General features: G+C 40.5%; 1 protein-coding gene across 2 annotated transcripts in view; it reads left to right on the top strand.

The window, feature by feature from the left end:
- Positions 1 to 3,995: 3,995 nt before the first annotated feature.
- EYA2 (EYA transcriptional coactivator and phosphatase 2) overlaps positions 3,996 to 13,203 on the top strand; it is a 96,368-nt gene continuing 87,160 nt past the window's right edge. The window contains exons 1-4 of one of the 2 annotated variants that reach the window (XM_077831851.1): positions 3,996 to 4,104; positions 6,060 to 6,101; positions 9,616 to 9,661; positions 10,648 to 10,790. In XM_077831851.1, the coding sequence (XP_077687977.1) occupies positions 3,996 to 4,104; positions 6,060 to 6,101; positions 9,616 to 9,661; positions 10,648 to 10,790 (340 nt within the window). The remainder of the gene's footprint in view (positions 4,105 to 6,059; positions 6,102 to 9,615; positions 9,662 to 10,647; positions 10,791 to 13,203) is intronic. The other variant, XM_077831852.1, reaches the window with a different exon arrangement.

The following is a 13,203-nucleotide window of genomic DNA, read 5'->3' as shown; positions in this document are numbered from 1 at the left end:
TGAAACATTTGGAAAAAAGTTAAAGAGCACATACTGGGAAGTGGGATATGACTTTGGTATTACAAAAGCGAGCAGGGGAAAAACAATAGAAAAATCATCAATCAGGCAATGGCTAATGAAATCCCTGAACAATGATGTAATTAGAGTGCATTAATCATTATAAAAGATCCACCCCCCCCCCAAACATCTGCTCCCATTCACTTGGCAACAATCTGGGCAGTGTCATGAATAATGGGATTTTGGAGTTCATTGAAGGGTGCGTGTTATTTGAGAAATTGTATAGAGCATCCCAATCTTGGCAGGGATCTGGAACTAAATATTTTTTCCCCCTTCCCAATTCGGTTGTAGAGATTTTAAACTATAAATGAGACAGTTGGATGTCACTTCACAATGGAATAGAAAGCCTGACCAACATACAGTAACCTAAAGGCTTTGCCTGCAGATTTGTCTAATGGATGCACTTTCCATATTTTAAACTTATCCAGTACATTTCAGGACTCTGCCTCCTGGTCACTGGCATTCTTAAAATACTCAGGGACAGATTCTGTATTGTCACTGGGCACAGCAGAGTGGAGTGGTCTGCAAGAAAGTCAGTTACAAGCTCCCTAAGTCCTAGGAGCTGCTCTAACTTGCACAAGATGGCAACAGTTCCCAATGGTTTGCCATCTTTCTGGAGATAGAGCCTATCACACTCTGGCTAGTTCTCCTACCCACCTTGGCATGCCCTCTGGACTAGAGATTGCCAGGATAGAAGTATATGTGCTAGCTATACCAGCTCTCCAACTGCTAAGGTTTCTCCCACTAAGGAAATCCTCAACTGGGGGAATCACAGGAAATCTCCCCTCCCTTTAAGTTGCTGGAGTGGCACAGAGGGAGCTTGCACTATTGTTATGAAAAGCAGTAAAATGAATGTTTCGTATCATAAGCAGCGAGGGAACCCATGTTTGCCTTTGCTCTTGAGCTTGTGCAAGTGAATGTAATACAATCCAGCAGATCAGCACGCTGCTAACCAAAGGAAAATGTAAAATCTTGTATGTGTCATGCAAAAATGTAACTGGCTCTCCTGTTATACATTATGGGATTATTATTGTTAACAATGGCAGAACCAGGGTATATTTCACTGTTTCTTCAAAGTGTGCTGTTTGACTTTGTAGGGATAGTTCGCTGGATTGTGTAGGTTAGAGAGTCAGGACTGGTGGCTTCTATTTCCAGCTCTGCTGTTGACTCACTGTGTGACCTAGGACAAGTCACGTAGGGAGAGATTTTTAAAGCCAGAGGCCAGTTTTGCACCCACGTATAACTCAGATAGCTAGATAAATCTAAATGCAATTGACTGCACAGACAAGTATTTGTGGGTGTAATTAAAAGCTCCCCCCCACACCTTCTGATTTTTGTCTCACTGTGCTTCAGTTTCCTCATCTGTAAAACAAGAATAGCACTTAACTTTGGTTGCCCAGCTGTTCTGAGGCTGTGTAAAATGCTTTGAGGTCCTCAAGTGAAAGGGGCTATCCGAATGCAAAATATTGATACATGGGAGGTTTTCTTTTTAATGAAATTGTCTGTAAGACACTGCAGTTATGGAGCAGGGAACATACAGATTTGGCCAGTTTCTGCTGATTTTAGTTCACCCAGTTTGTGCACAGTTAGGTGGCTTCGCTGAAGCACAAGATTTGATTCTGCGCGTGAGGTACTGTACTAGAAGGTAATGGTATCCGTGTGTGCATGGGCAGTCCAGGGAGGCAGATGAGGGGAAGCCAAAGGTGTTACGTTGGAGGAAGAAAAGGGAGAAGGGGCTGTGAAGATGGAGTTGATGCAGCTGAACATTTTTGGTATCCAAATCCCATGCAGATATTCAAGCTATCTGGTATCCATTGTTGGCCTTGTGCACATCCCTAATGGATAGATTTGATGAATTGATGGGGAGCAGTTGCTATGTAGTTAGAGTGAGGAGTTTGAAGTCAGAACTCCTGAATTCTGTTTCAGTCTCAGCTGTTTGATCTTGGGCAACACACTTCGCCTCTCTGTGCCTAGCTTACCCCAGCGTATAATGATACTAACCTACCTCCCAGGGGGCTTGTGCTGTTTGTAAAGTGGTTGGAAATGCTCAGATGAAAAGTACATAGTTTATTGTTCTTGATCTCTCCATGCTGGTCACTTTACATACTGATATTTTCCCTTAAGCAAAAAAGAAAAGAAAATACAATAGACCAAATGGAAGTGCCTAGGCTAGTTTAACAGAAGTACAGTGTCCAGGCTTCAGATTTGTATGGTGCTAAGTTTTAACGTCGTGCCATTTTAAATGTACTGTACTATGCATTTTAATACCAGCTCCACAGTCACTGCCATGCCATCTGCTGCCTTTATACTACTGAATAGACAGATTGTTATCGTGGAGCAGGGAGTAGTCCGCAGCTGAGTTAGCTGAACAATGTGTTCAGCGGTAAATAGAAAGGTGAGCTGGTTCAGACCCTGACTTGGGACCCTCCGTATGCTTCTGATCCATTCACAGCAGTGGGAGCCTTTTGAAGTACCTCTCCTCCCCTCCCCCCACTGCCTATCCCCACAGCTGTCATCTCCCAGGTTCTGCTCCCTGTCCCTGCTCTGGAACGCTTCTCTAAAAGCAGAATCATGCTTTCTCTTAATGCAATAGCCTCAGGGGGACTGGAGTGAGGACAAGCCTGACAAATGGTGCAAGCTGCTTGTATGGCTGCGAAGCGCAAAGGGAAAAAAATAGTGCAGTGTCTTTGAATCCTTCGATCTGTTTTTGTAAACAGTTCATCTTTACCCATTTAGCTCTGGAATTTTTAAGGCCACTGGGTTTCCCTCGTAGGCCACTAGATTTCTTCAAAGTTCAAAACTTAGGGGAGGTTTCCATGTACGCACAGGAAACAAGTGACTTATTCCTACTGCCGATCTTTGTAGGAGATTGATGTCTATGAAACTTATTTTATGTAAAACTGCCTGCACCTTTCTAAAGTGACACATGGGTCCCTAGTTGTGTCTACCCCGATCACAGTGACCAAAATTTTCAAACTTAGGTGCCCAAAGTTAAGCACCTAAACCCATAAATAAGAAGCCTGAAATTCCAAAGTTGGCGAGCAACTGTAGTTCAAAGGGAGGTCTTGAGAGCACTTCTGAAAGCGTAGATGCTTGAAGTTAAGTTTGAAATGTAGTGTTTAGGTTGGTATTCACACACGTACTCTGTGTGTGTGTGTGTTGAGTTTTGAGTAATGTTCCTGGTGGTGGTCCTTATTTTATCTGCACTAGTTTATCTGATCTGTTGTTATCATGTATTATATTACCATTGTGTGGATGTTTTATATACACATATATCTGGTTTCATCTGAAAACTTAAACCCCACATGACAGCAATTGCTCCTGTGGCATTTCCAGCTTAACCAAAATCAGGTGACTTTCAAGAGAGAGACTGTTCTTGTGTAACTTTGCCACCTGATGGTCAGAACAGAGAGGTTTGGAGTGGCTTTCGGAGAAACATCCAAAAGTTATCAGGATTAACCTGGATCTTCGAACCTCTCCCATCACAAGTAATAACTTTCTTCTTGTTATATCTTAAGGCTGGATAATATTGTTAACTGCCCTCAACTTCAATATTCAGCCCATAATTCTTATTCCCAGAGCCTTATCAGATACCACTGCACACATAAGGAGGTGTGGTTAATACTTAAATATACTGCTTGTTCTGACGGCATTTAAGAGATTCAGAAATTTAATTTTGTGATGGCAAAATCCAGGAAGAGAGAGAAACATTAATCAAATGGGTGTAATCTCCAAGGAAACAAATACTTCATTTTAATTCAGCATTTCCCTTTGATGAAAACTTTAGTGAACGTTATTATGTAGAATTTATATGAAGCTTGGGTTTAGGTAATCAGCTTTAATATTTATTCTCTTAGGGATAAAATGGAATCATTAGTAAGCATGCATAATTAATGAATAAATTATATTTTCCTTTGTTTTCCTTCAGGTATAAGGAAATGCTAGATCTAGTGATATCACCCAGCCTGACTGTAAACAGACAGTGTCCCGACAGACTGAAGCTTAACCTTTCTAACATTTATGCCACAGCTCCAGATGACATAGAAGGTAGGCTGCCTCTTCTGCTTACGGTTTATTAACTTTAGACTGTTAGCATCAGGGGTATATACAACAACAATAGGAACTGACCAGGTATGAGGTCTGTGCTTGTAAGAATTAGTCCTTTGATGCAAGAAGCAGTTAAAATTTCTATTTGATGTTTTTGTAACAAGTCCGGTGATGTTTGAATCTGATTTGAATGCAATTAGAAATGAAATCATAGACATATATGCACATCAGAATAATGTGTGTATAAAAGTGTATTTTAAATCATCGTTGGCTGTTTTATTTTGGCCCCCACCAATCCATCAGCCCCTAAGGGTAGCATTAATTTGAACCCCGAGTCCTAGTAGTCGTGTTGCTGTTCGGAGGAGAGAAGGGTGAAAGCACAGAGGCTGCCATTCCTAATCGCCCAGAATGCAAATAGGAACATTTTACCAAAGCAGTTGCTGTGCCACACTTCATGTCGAGCTGAGATCATTGCTGTCATTTCTGAACAGTCAGTCCCCAGATCTGTGGTATGGAGTTTCAAGGGGCAAATTCTTTCAGTGGTTGAGGCTATGATGGAAACTTATCTGCCCTCCTCCTTCTCCTCCCCTCCCCCTGCCATCTCTCCCATTATACTGTTCAAGTGAAGGAAACAGAAGAATGTTAAATCTGTTTTTAAAATTATTGGCAAATGATGCAGCCAAACTAGTTCTCGCCAGTACAGTTCCAGCTATTGTTTGCTGTGGTCAGGATCCCTCAGCCTTCCTGTTGGAGCAGAGTTAGCAAAAGGCACTGACTATTATGTTTAACTATCGTGTTTAACTCTTTATTTGCAGGGTGTTAGAAGCCACTGTATGTTGGCTGCGTGTGTTAGAAGCCACATGTTGTATCTGTGTTTGTTGAGCCTTTAGGAATTAAGTTGGATCGAAGCATGTATAGCATGACCACCAATTCAAAAGCTTTGTTGGAAGGATCAGAATCTATAGGAAATACCTTTAAAATGTATATATTTATAGAAATGTTGGAGCTAAAACTTACAGACTCCTTGGGGCAAAGACATTTTCTTCTCATATGTCTGTAAAGTGTTACCAACTTTTATTGTGCTATATAAGAGTCATTGCAGGAAAAGCTCTGCACTTGAACACCGTTGTGCTAGTGACAGCTAATGTTAATGGATTTCTACCAGAAATATTGTAGCTATTTCTTTTTGCATGTTATGAGAAGCACCCCGAAACAACATTGTATGTTATATTCTTTCACTTGAAAATGTTACTTATTGATTTGGGGGAAATGAAAATATTTGTGCAAACGTTAGGGTGCAGATTTCCAGAGTTTCATCTGCAAAAATGGATACAAATTTATGTGCCTGAGTTTCACATGGAATTGTCACAGCTGCAAGTTCAGTTGCAATGCTTGTGCATGCAGACGTCCAGTTAGCTGTCTTTGTGGTCATTTTCGTGTGCAATTGCTGTCACTGGATGTGACATCATAGTAATTGTACATGCAGATTCACCCAGAGTATGAAATCCTGAATATTTGGATCAAAATGTTTATATTTTAATTGACCTTACATTTTCCTTTAGGACACAAAGTACAAGTAATAAAAGTATCTGATTAAAAAAGGACAGTATTCTAAAGTAATGGTCCAAAACAGTGTAGTAACACGTTATACATGGACATGCATACCCCCAGAATAAGTGCCTATTTCTCATTCTGAAAGAATGTATTGAATACATATTCAGCCCTGAGCCTGCTTTTAATGTTAAAAAATATGCAGCAATAAAACAAACCTGCTGCTGTTGGCCTGTTAGTTCTCCTACCATTTTCAAACACAAAGGCATTAAAAAATGAAAAACAGAAAGGATGTATTTTACAAAAATACAGTGTTATTAGGGGAAAAAGGGTCTAGGCTATAGAAAGAGTAAGAATTTATTTTCAAAATCTAAAATCTAATTGTATTAAAAACTTTCTTGCAGGTAAGTCCAAGCAAATTGCTCATAGTGAAATCGTTGAATCAGGTAAGCCCTACTTTTTTAAACAGAATCTTTCTCCTATATCTCCTTGTCACTAATACATCTTTTTTACAATGTTTTACAAACATGAAATAATCCTTACAGTCACACCCCAGTGTGGTAGGTAAGTATCATCCTCATATTACAGATGGAGAAACTGAGGCAGAGAGGTGAGGGCTGGGATGTTCAAAAAAGCCTCAGGGATTTAGGTGCTCAACTCCAAGGGGGATGTCCGATTCCTTTAGGTTGCTGTGAGAATCCCACCTTAACCTAAATGATTTGTCCAAGGCCATTGGAGGAGTTATTACTGTTATTTTGTTTCCATCAATACTGCCCCATGCAGTATGTGCTGTACAAACAGATAATGTGCTATACCCTGCCTGGAAAACATTACAGTCTAAAATATGAGAGGTACAGGCAGACTAATGAGGGGTAGGACAAAAAGATGCATCATTAAATACAATGTCAGGTAGCCCAATGGTTTTTCCTTTTTAAAAGGCATAGGACCTGAGTCGACAGTTACCTTGCCATTATCAGCTGACAAGTTTCTCCTAGACATCACGGTAGAACTGGTCCTTTAGGGTGGATTTGGATGTGGAGAGGGTAGTGTCTGTGGGTTACCACAGGAAGAGCTTTCCATATGTGGCAGATAGCTTGGATGCAGATGGCTGTGGGGGCACTGAACTAAGAGTGGGGTGAAATCCTGGCCCCACTGAAGTGAATGGTAGTTTTGCCATTGACTTCAATGGAGTCAGGATTTCACTCACTGTGTCAAGGGTGACATAACTGGCAGAAGGAAGAGGGTTAGGGGAGGTGTGGAGGATGGTAGGGAGGAGTGGAATCAGGAATGGCTCTGAAGGGAAGGACAAGAAGCTGAATTAGATGCTGAAGAGGTTGGGGAGAAAGTGGCACATAGTGGAGTAGGGATTCAAAGAGGGAGGTGATACGGTCTGAGCAATTAGCAAGGAATATGATCTCAGTAGCTATGCTTGTTATGTCCTGGATGGTGGAGAGGGCAGGTGATGTGTCAGGAAACCAGAAGGAAAGAGGTTACAGGAATCAAATTGGGGGGTTGAAAGACATAGGGAAAAAAAGATGTGTCATAGACATTGTGTGGGAGGGAAGTGGGAGAATCTGGGCATGTCTTCAATGTGTGGGGCAAGAGAGAGAGAGCAGTCAAAGATGACTTCAGGTTTCGGGCCTGAATGATAGGGCGTTGTGACAGCAAATGAGAAGAGTAGGGGGAGTTTCCCTAGCATCTCTGGAAAGAGGCACCTTTCCTTTAGATGCCTAAATATGGCAATAAGGATTTAAGTACAGTCACTTAAGTTCTAAAGTAGTTGACTTCTAACCTCTATAAAAACATTGACACAACTACATAAATAGACAGATGAGTAAATAATAAATAATTTGTATACATTTTGTGAATGTTGACTTTTTTGAGTAAACTTTTCTTAGACTATTCGAAACTTTGACCTAAAAAGGAATGAATTGTTCACAAAAATGTTCATAGAAATGTTCCCATCTTTTGAGCAGCTCTAATAAATAATTATTTTTCAGGAAATGCATCTGTTTAATCATTTGTAGTAATAATGTTATTGAAGGAGAATATACACATTTAAAATTTAGAAAGAGAATAATTTCCCTTTTAATTACTATTAATAATAATTTTGTTTTTCAAGTACCCATTCCACTGCTAACATGTTCATGGCTCCCCATAAACAAGGAAACAGAAAAATTACAATAGATACAAATAATTTTTAATTAAGTCTGTAATTAAAAAATTCCATTGGGTTTAATGTCTTTTTTCTTAATACCTCAATTTAATCCGAATTTTAGAACAAGAATGATAAAACCACATAAACCACCATGAAAAAAGCTGGCGGCGAGGGGCGGGGGAGGATAATTTAATTTCCAGGAGAGAGCTGGAGAGGGGACTGGGAAAGATGAATCTTTTATATAACAGCATACTGTATATTTTGGAAATGTTCTCTCTAGATTAATGGAATGACAAGTTACTTGAGCCCATAGGATTATTTCCATATATTTAGAGTTTATACATATTTCCATATTTCATTAAATAAAACATGTTTAAAATGTTTAATTCACTAATTTATGCATCACTGAGCACACTGAAGTCGTATAATTTTAGGTGACTTCCTAATGAGGATAATTCTCTTGTAGCATTGCGGGTGTGTCCTAGCTGATGCATTGGATTGTGCTGCAGATGCTTCCTGCCTCCTGTGTCACATGGCAACTTGCATGCACTGGGAGGCGCTGCAGGTGCCCCCTCTCTGGTTTGTGGGGCCTGCAGTGCAGGTGCGTTCTGTTCTGCCTGACAAGTTGGGTGAATTATGAATCCTGCATAGCAAATCGCATAGTAATGCCAGCACTGGGGCTGCCCCTGTAATGTAATGGTCATGCGTGTTCTCCCTGACACGTTAAATGACGCTGGGCTATATGACAGTAGATGTGCACTCCCTGGCAGAGTGTGCAGTTAGCCTGGCATGTTGGATAGCACTGTTGACATCAGGAACATGGTAGAGGTGTCCTGCCTGACATTACTGATTATGATTTATTGTTTATAGTGCTGTAACATCTGAAGGCCTCAATTAGGAATTGGGACCTAGCACGTTGGATGGCATTGTTGAAGCATTCTGCTTAGTACACAAGGTGGCATTGTGAGTGCACCCCAATGCATGTGTGTCTGGTATAGCAGGACACACTGTTGTGTGTCCTGCTGAATGCATGCCTGTAGCATCAGGCAACTCAGAAGTTAACCTAACAGGTTTTTTTTTAGTCTTAATTAAACCTAAATTTGCCTCTAAAAGAGATTTTATTGATTTTCCTGGATATAAACATATGGTGCATGGGAAGGCAACCTATGTGTGTTCATTTGTGTTACCAGTTTTCAGTGCTATGCTAATATTGTAATCAACGGGCTAGGCAATAATTGTCTTCCAAGATCCAGTACAAGGAGAGATGAAAACTTAAAGAACCTTTGTCCTGATACATTTTAAAAAAGTGGGACACCGAATGGTGGGAATACAAAAGAAATTTTAAAGACAGAATATGGTGTGTTGTGTAAATGTCATTTCACAACTAAAGAGGTTGCTTTTGCAACCCTTGTCACATGAGTAGTCCTATTGATATCATGCATTGCTGAGTAGTCAACATGGGTAGTGGTAGTGAAATCACTGGGACTGCTGATGGCTGCAGAACTGGGCCCACCATCATTATGTGGCTCCATACTTACATCAAGAAAAACCCGGTAGATTAGTCAATCAATTGATAGGTTCCTGGGTGCACATAAAGCTGATTTTATTAATTAGCATTAAAATGGAAAGTTACCATGTAGTTTCTCATAATTGCCTTAAAAGTCTTTGAGGATTTCAATACAAATATTCGTCTAGTTATTGTATACATTTCTGTGTCTAGCAATGATCAGAACAGTGGCATCAACTTAGCCATATAACAGAATGTTACTGAAAACCAGAGACACTTTAATTTTGTTTTTCAGGTAACAAAGCAGCATCACAGTGTCCTCTCCATCTCTACTCCACAGAGTGAGTGTGTCTGACAGCGTTCAAGTACTGTAGATTATAAACTTTGTTTTGCTGATTAACCATTTTGATTAACCATTGCCCCTGCAACCTTGAAAAGCCTGAAGAACATGATCCTTCAGCCTTTGCACCTGTTCTACTGCAAGTCGCAGGCCAGATCTGCCCTAGGAGCCCCTGGCTGGCATAGCTATACTGGTATCCTATCCCAGCAAAATCACCCCTAGTGTAGATGCTGTTATACCGGTGAAGCTTCTTGTGCTTTTGCCAGTATAGCTTATTTCCCTCCACACGCACCCCACCCCCCGAACCAAATAAACTATACAAACAAAAGTACAGTTTTAGCAAGATGCTGTATTAGGGGCTTTTGCCAGCACAGCTATGTCAGTCAGAGAACTCCTCACCACACCCCTGACCAATACAGCTGTGCCTTCAAACGTTTGTAGAGTAGACCTGGTGTTAGCCCCAGAAAACCATTTCTTAATCAAGTTGGACAGGGAGTCAAAGAGACTTGGAGGTTCTCCATACAACTCATTTCTACCCCGGGAAAGCAGATCTTATCATTTTGAACATAGGATCATTTATAAGTGACTACAGAGGAAAATGTGACATTTCAAAGGTGTTCCAGGAAACTGGATTATTTTTGTGACTTTGAAATGAAACCTGAAAATCACAGATTGCAACAATTTTAAAAAGTGACAAATATTTTGCGCAGCCCGAGGTTATAGCACTGACCAAGCATTAGGATGGCATTGTGCCCTCTCACTTAGTGATATCTTTGTAGCCCACTGCCAGAAGTGAGGTACTTGAGCAAATAGTCTGACCCAGTGTGGCATATTTTATATGCCTATAATATGTAGCATAACACCACGTGTAGCCATTCTAGTCAAATATGTCACTGGAAGATTTTGCAGCCAGATTAGTGAGATTACTCTGGAAAACTATATACGATTAGTATTGCCATAGACAGCCTGTTTTCTTGTTCTGAACAGACATCATCCCCATATAGTGACAGTCCCATCTTTTCCAACAATGGCAACCTATGGACAGACCCAGTACAGTGCAGGAATCCAGCAAGCCGCTACTTACGCTGCATACCCTCCACCAGGACAACCTTATGGAATACCCTCCTACAGTGAGTAATCTTACTTTGTTAGGTTATCTCTAAGAGCTTCTGCTTTCACTAGAGAATGTCTTATTCTTCTGACCCAAAAAGAACATACTTAATGATTAAACCTTCCAGTCAAAAACTCTTTAATTCTATAGTGGCTGGGGTTTTTTCCTTTTCTTTTGTGGCTTGGAGAAAAATTCAGATTTGTCAAAAGTTTTAGAAAGACTTTCCTCTGTACTCTCCAGATATTCAGCTCAAGTGGAAAGGCACATACTAGCCTGAGTTATAATCCTATAAACTAAGTAGGGTTGGATCAGGGCAGCAGCAGAATAGGAGATATCCTGGAAAAATCCAGGTGCTGCAAAGCATGACAGTAGGGAGTCAGTAGCTGGTGAAGTTTCCTGTGACTCAGTACTGAGCCCAGCCTCCTAGAAAGTGCTTTTCTCTTGGAGGTACCATCTTTGTAATAAGGCTCTGACCACTTGTGACCATTAGAGACCTTGGGGTAAATCCTCAACTGGCACAAACTGGCATAGCCTCACTGGACTGCAATGGGAGCTATGCTGCTTTACATCAGCAGAGGATCTAGACCTGTATGTCCAGGCTTGCAAGATTGGGAGGGAAGGTGGGGTGGTAAAAAAAATCTACTTTTGTAAACTGTGCTTTGTCTCCCTACGTTCCCTTTGCAGTTTCAGTTACATGGGCCAGTCTTCATTTCCTTCCTAAAAACTTGTGTGTATCACTGATGATACAGAATGGTTGTTACACTGCAGATGAGTAAATTTAACAAGTGGTGGGTGAAATGATCTCTGTACTACACAATGCTTTGTGATTAGAGATACTAATACATTTGCAAGGTATTATTATTAAATATTGCATATATATTCTAAATGTAAATACAATAAATGTTTTCAGACATACAGTATAGTAAAGATAATGGAAAGCAGATTTTTTCCTGAGGCTGTCTTACCATTTCAACATCTAAGAATCTGTTCCACCTCCTCTGTGTGTGCAAATTGTAGGGGAGCCAGTCTCCATTCTGTGTAAATTGATGTCATGTGAGATCTATTTAGTGGGTTTGATTATTTTCAGTCACACTATAAAGCTTCAGTAGATCTACTTGCTACTGGAATTGTGCTATTCACATGCTTATAGCATACTCAGAGTTGACTGTAAATAAGACAAAATGATAGAGATGCCTAAACAACCAAAGTCTGGGTTAGTAATTCAGGTTGGATAAAATTAGAACCAAGGGTGAACCATCACCCAAACATGTTTTTGAGGTTCAAATATATTTTTCACAAAACTGGTTTTCATAGCCCCCTGTGGAAATCCCTAAAATCCTTCAGGGAAAGATTCTTCCAAGGAAACTTCTTATGCAGTTTTGTAGACCAAAGAGGTTCATGTCATTTAGCTATGGCTTGGAAACGGTGGACATCCAGTCTTGTGGATGCTTATCCCCAGCTGAAACCGTGAGCCCCTTTTGGGTCGTTCAGTACTACCCAAAACTGCTGTGTGGTTTTGTTTCCAATCCTACAATCAGTTTTGACAGTCTTTGAGCTCCCATGCCCTTGTTTATTTGGTAAGTACAGTATTGCTTCCCAACATATAGCCATAAAAACACAAACCTGTTACACAGCTATTGACAAAGTTTTTAGTTCAGGAAAACTCCAACCTAACAATCTGTGAAAGGTCTGGGTAACAGGCTTGGGAAAGTAAAATCTATCATGACGATTAGAGGAATGTTTTGAGTTGATTTTCTGGAATTACAAACACAAATGTATCAGCTGGATGGTTTCCAAGGCAAACTCTGAACAGTTGTCCCTGTTAGAGCAGGTGAAAATATGGCCATTTGCTACTGGCTAGCGTCTTTAGGGCACACACATGTCAGGCCCGCATACTGCTTATAAATCCTGTAGATTACCTATTACCATCCTTGAAGAGTAGTTTCCCTCCCTTGCCCCCACCCTCAATAATATATATGATACTGTATATGAGAAATCCCACCTGGCTGACGACCAAGAACAATGAAGCAGTATTGTTTTTAGACACAAAAAATAAAACTAGGCCAGTTTCTAGACAAAACAGAGCATTGTGTGGAAATTAATTTGGTGCTAAGTTATTTCGCTGTCTGACAACAATTTTTAGACTTCCAGAAAGGCCCAGTCACTGAAGATTAATTGTGATCAGGGCTGTAATAGGTTGAGTGTTCACATGCATGGTGCTGATGTAATTGAAAAACAAATGTGATGTTATGAAAAACAGTTTCTCTTTGCGCACACCCGCAAACCCCTAGGAGACAGGCTCTACCAGCAATAAGGGAGCCTGACACCTACCACAGCCCGCACTTGCTCATTGTCCAAACAAATTTCCTGGGTTTCAGTATGGAATGTTGTTATCCCATTGGTAATCTGCATTTAAATTGCATGCATTTCAT

Source organism: Eretmochelys imbricata, chromosome 13 (assembly GCF_965152235.1).
Source record: "Eretmochelys imbricata isolate rEreImb1 chromosome 13, rEreImb1.hap1, whole genome shotgun sequence".
Classification (NCBI taxonomy): Eukaryota; Metazoa; Chordata; order Testudines; family Cheloniidae; genus Eretmochelys; species Eretmochelys imbricata.
This window is presented reverse-complemented; position numbering and strand designations above follow the sequence as displayed.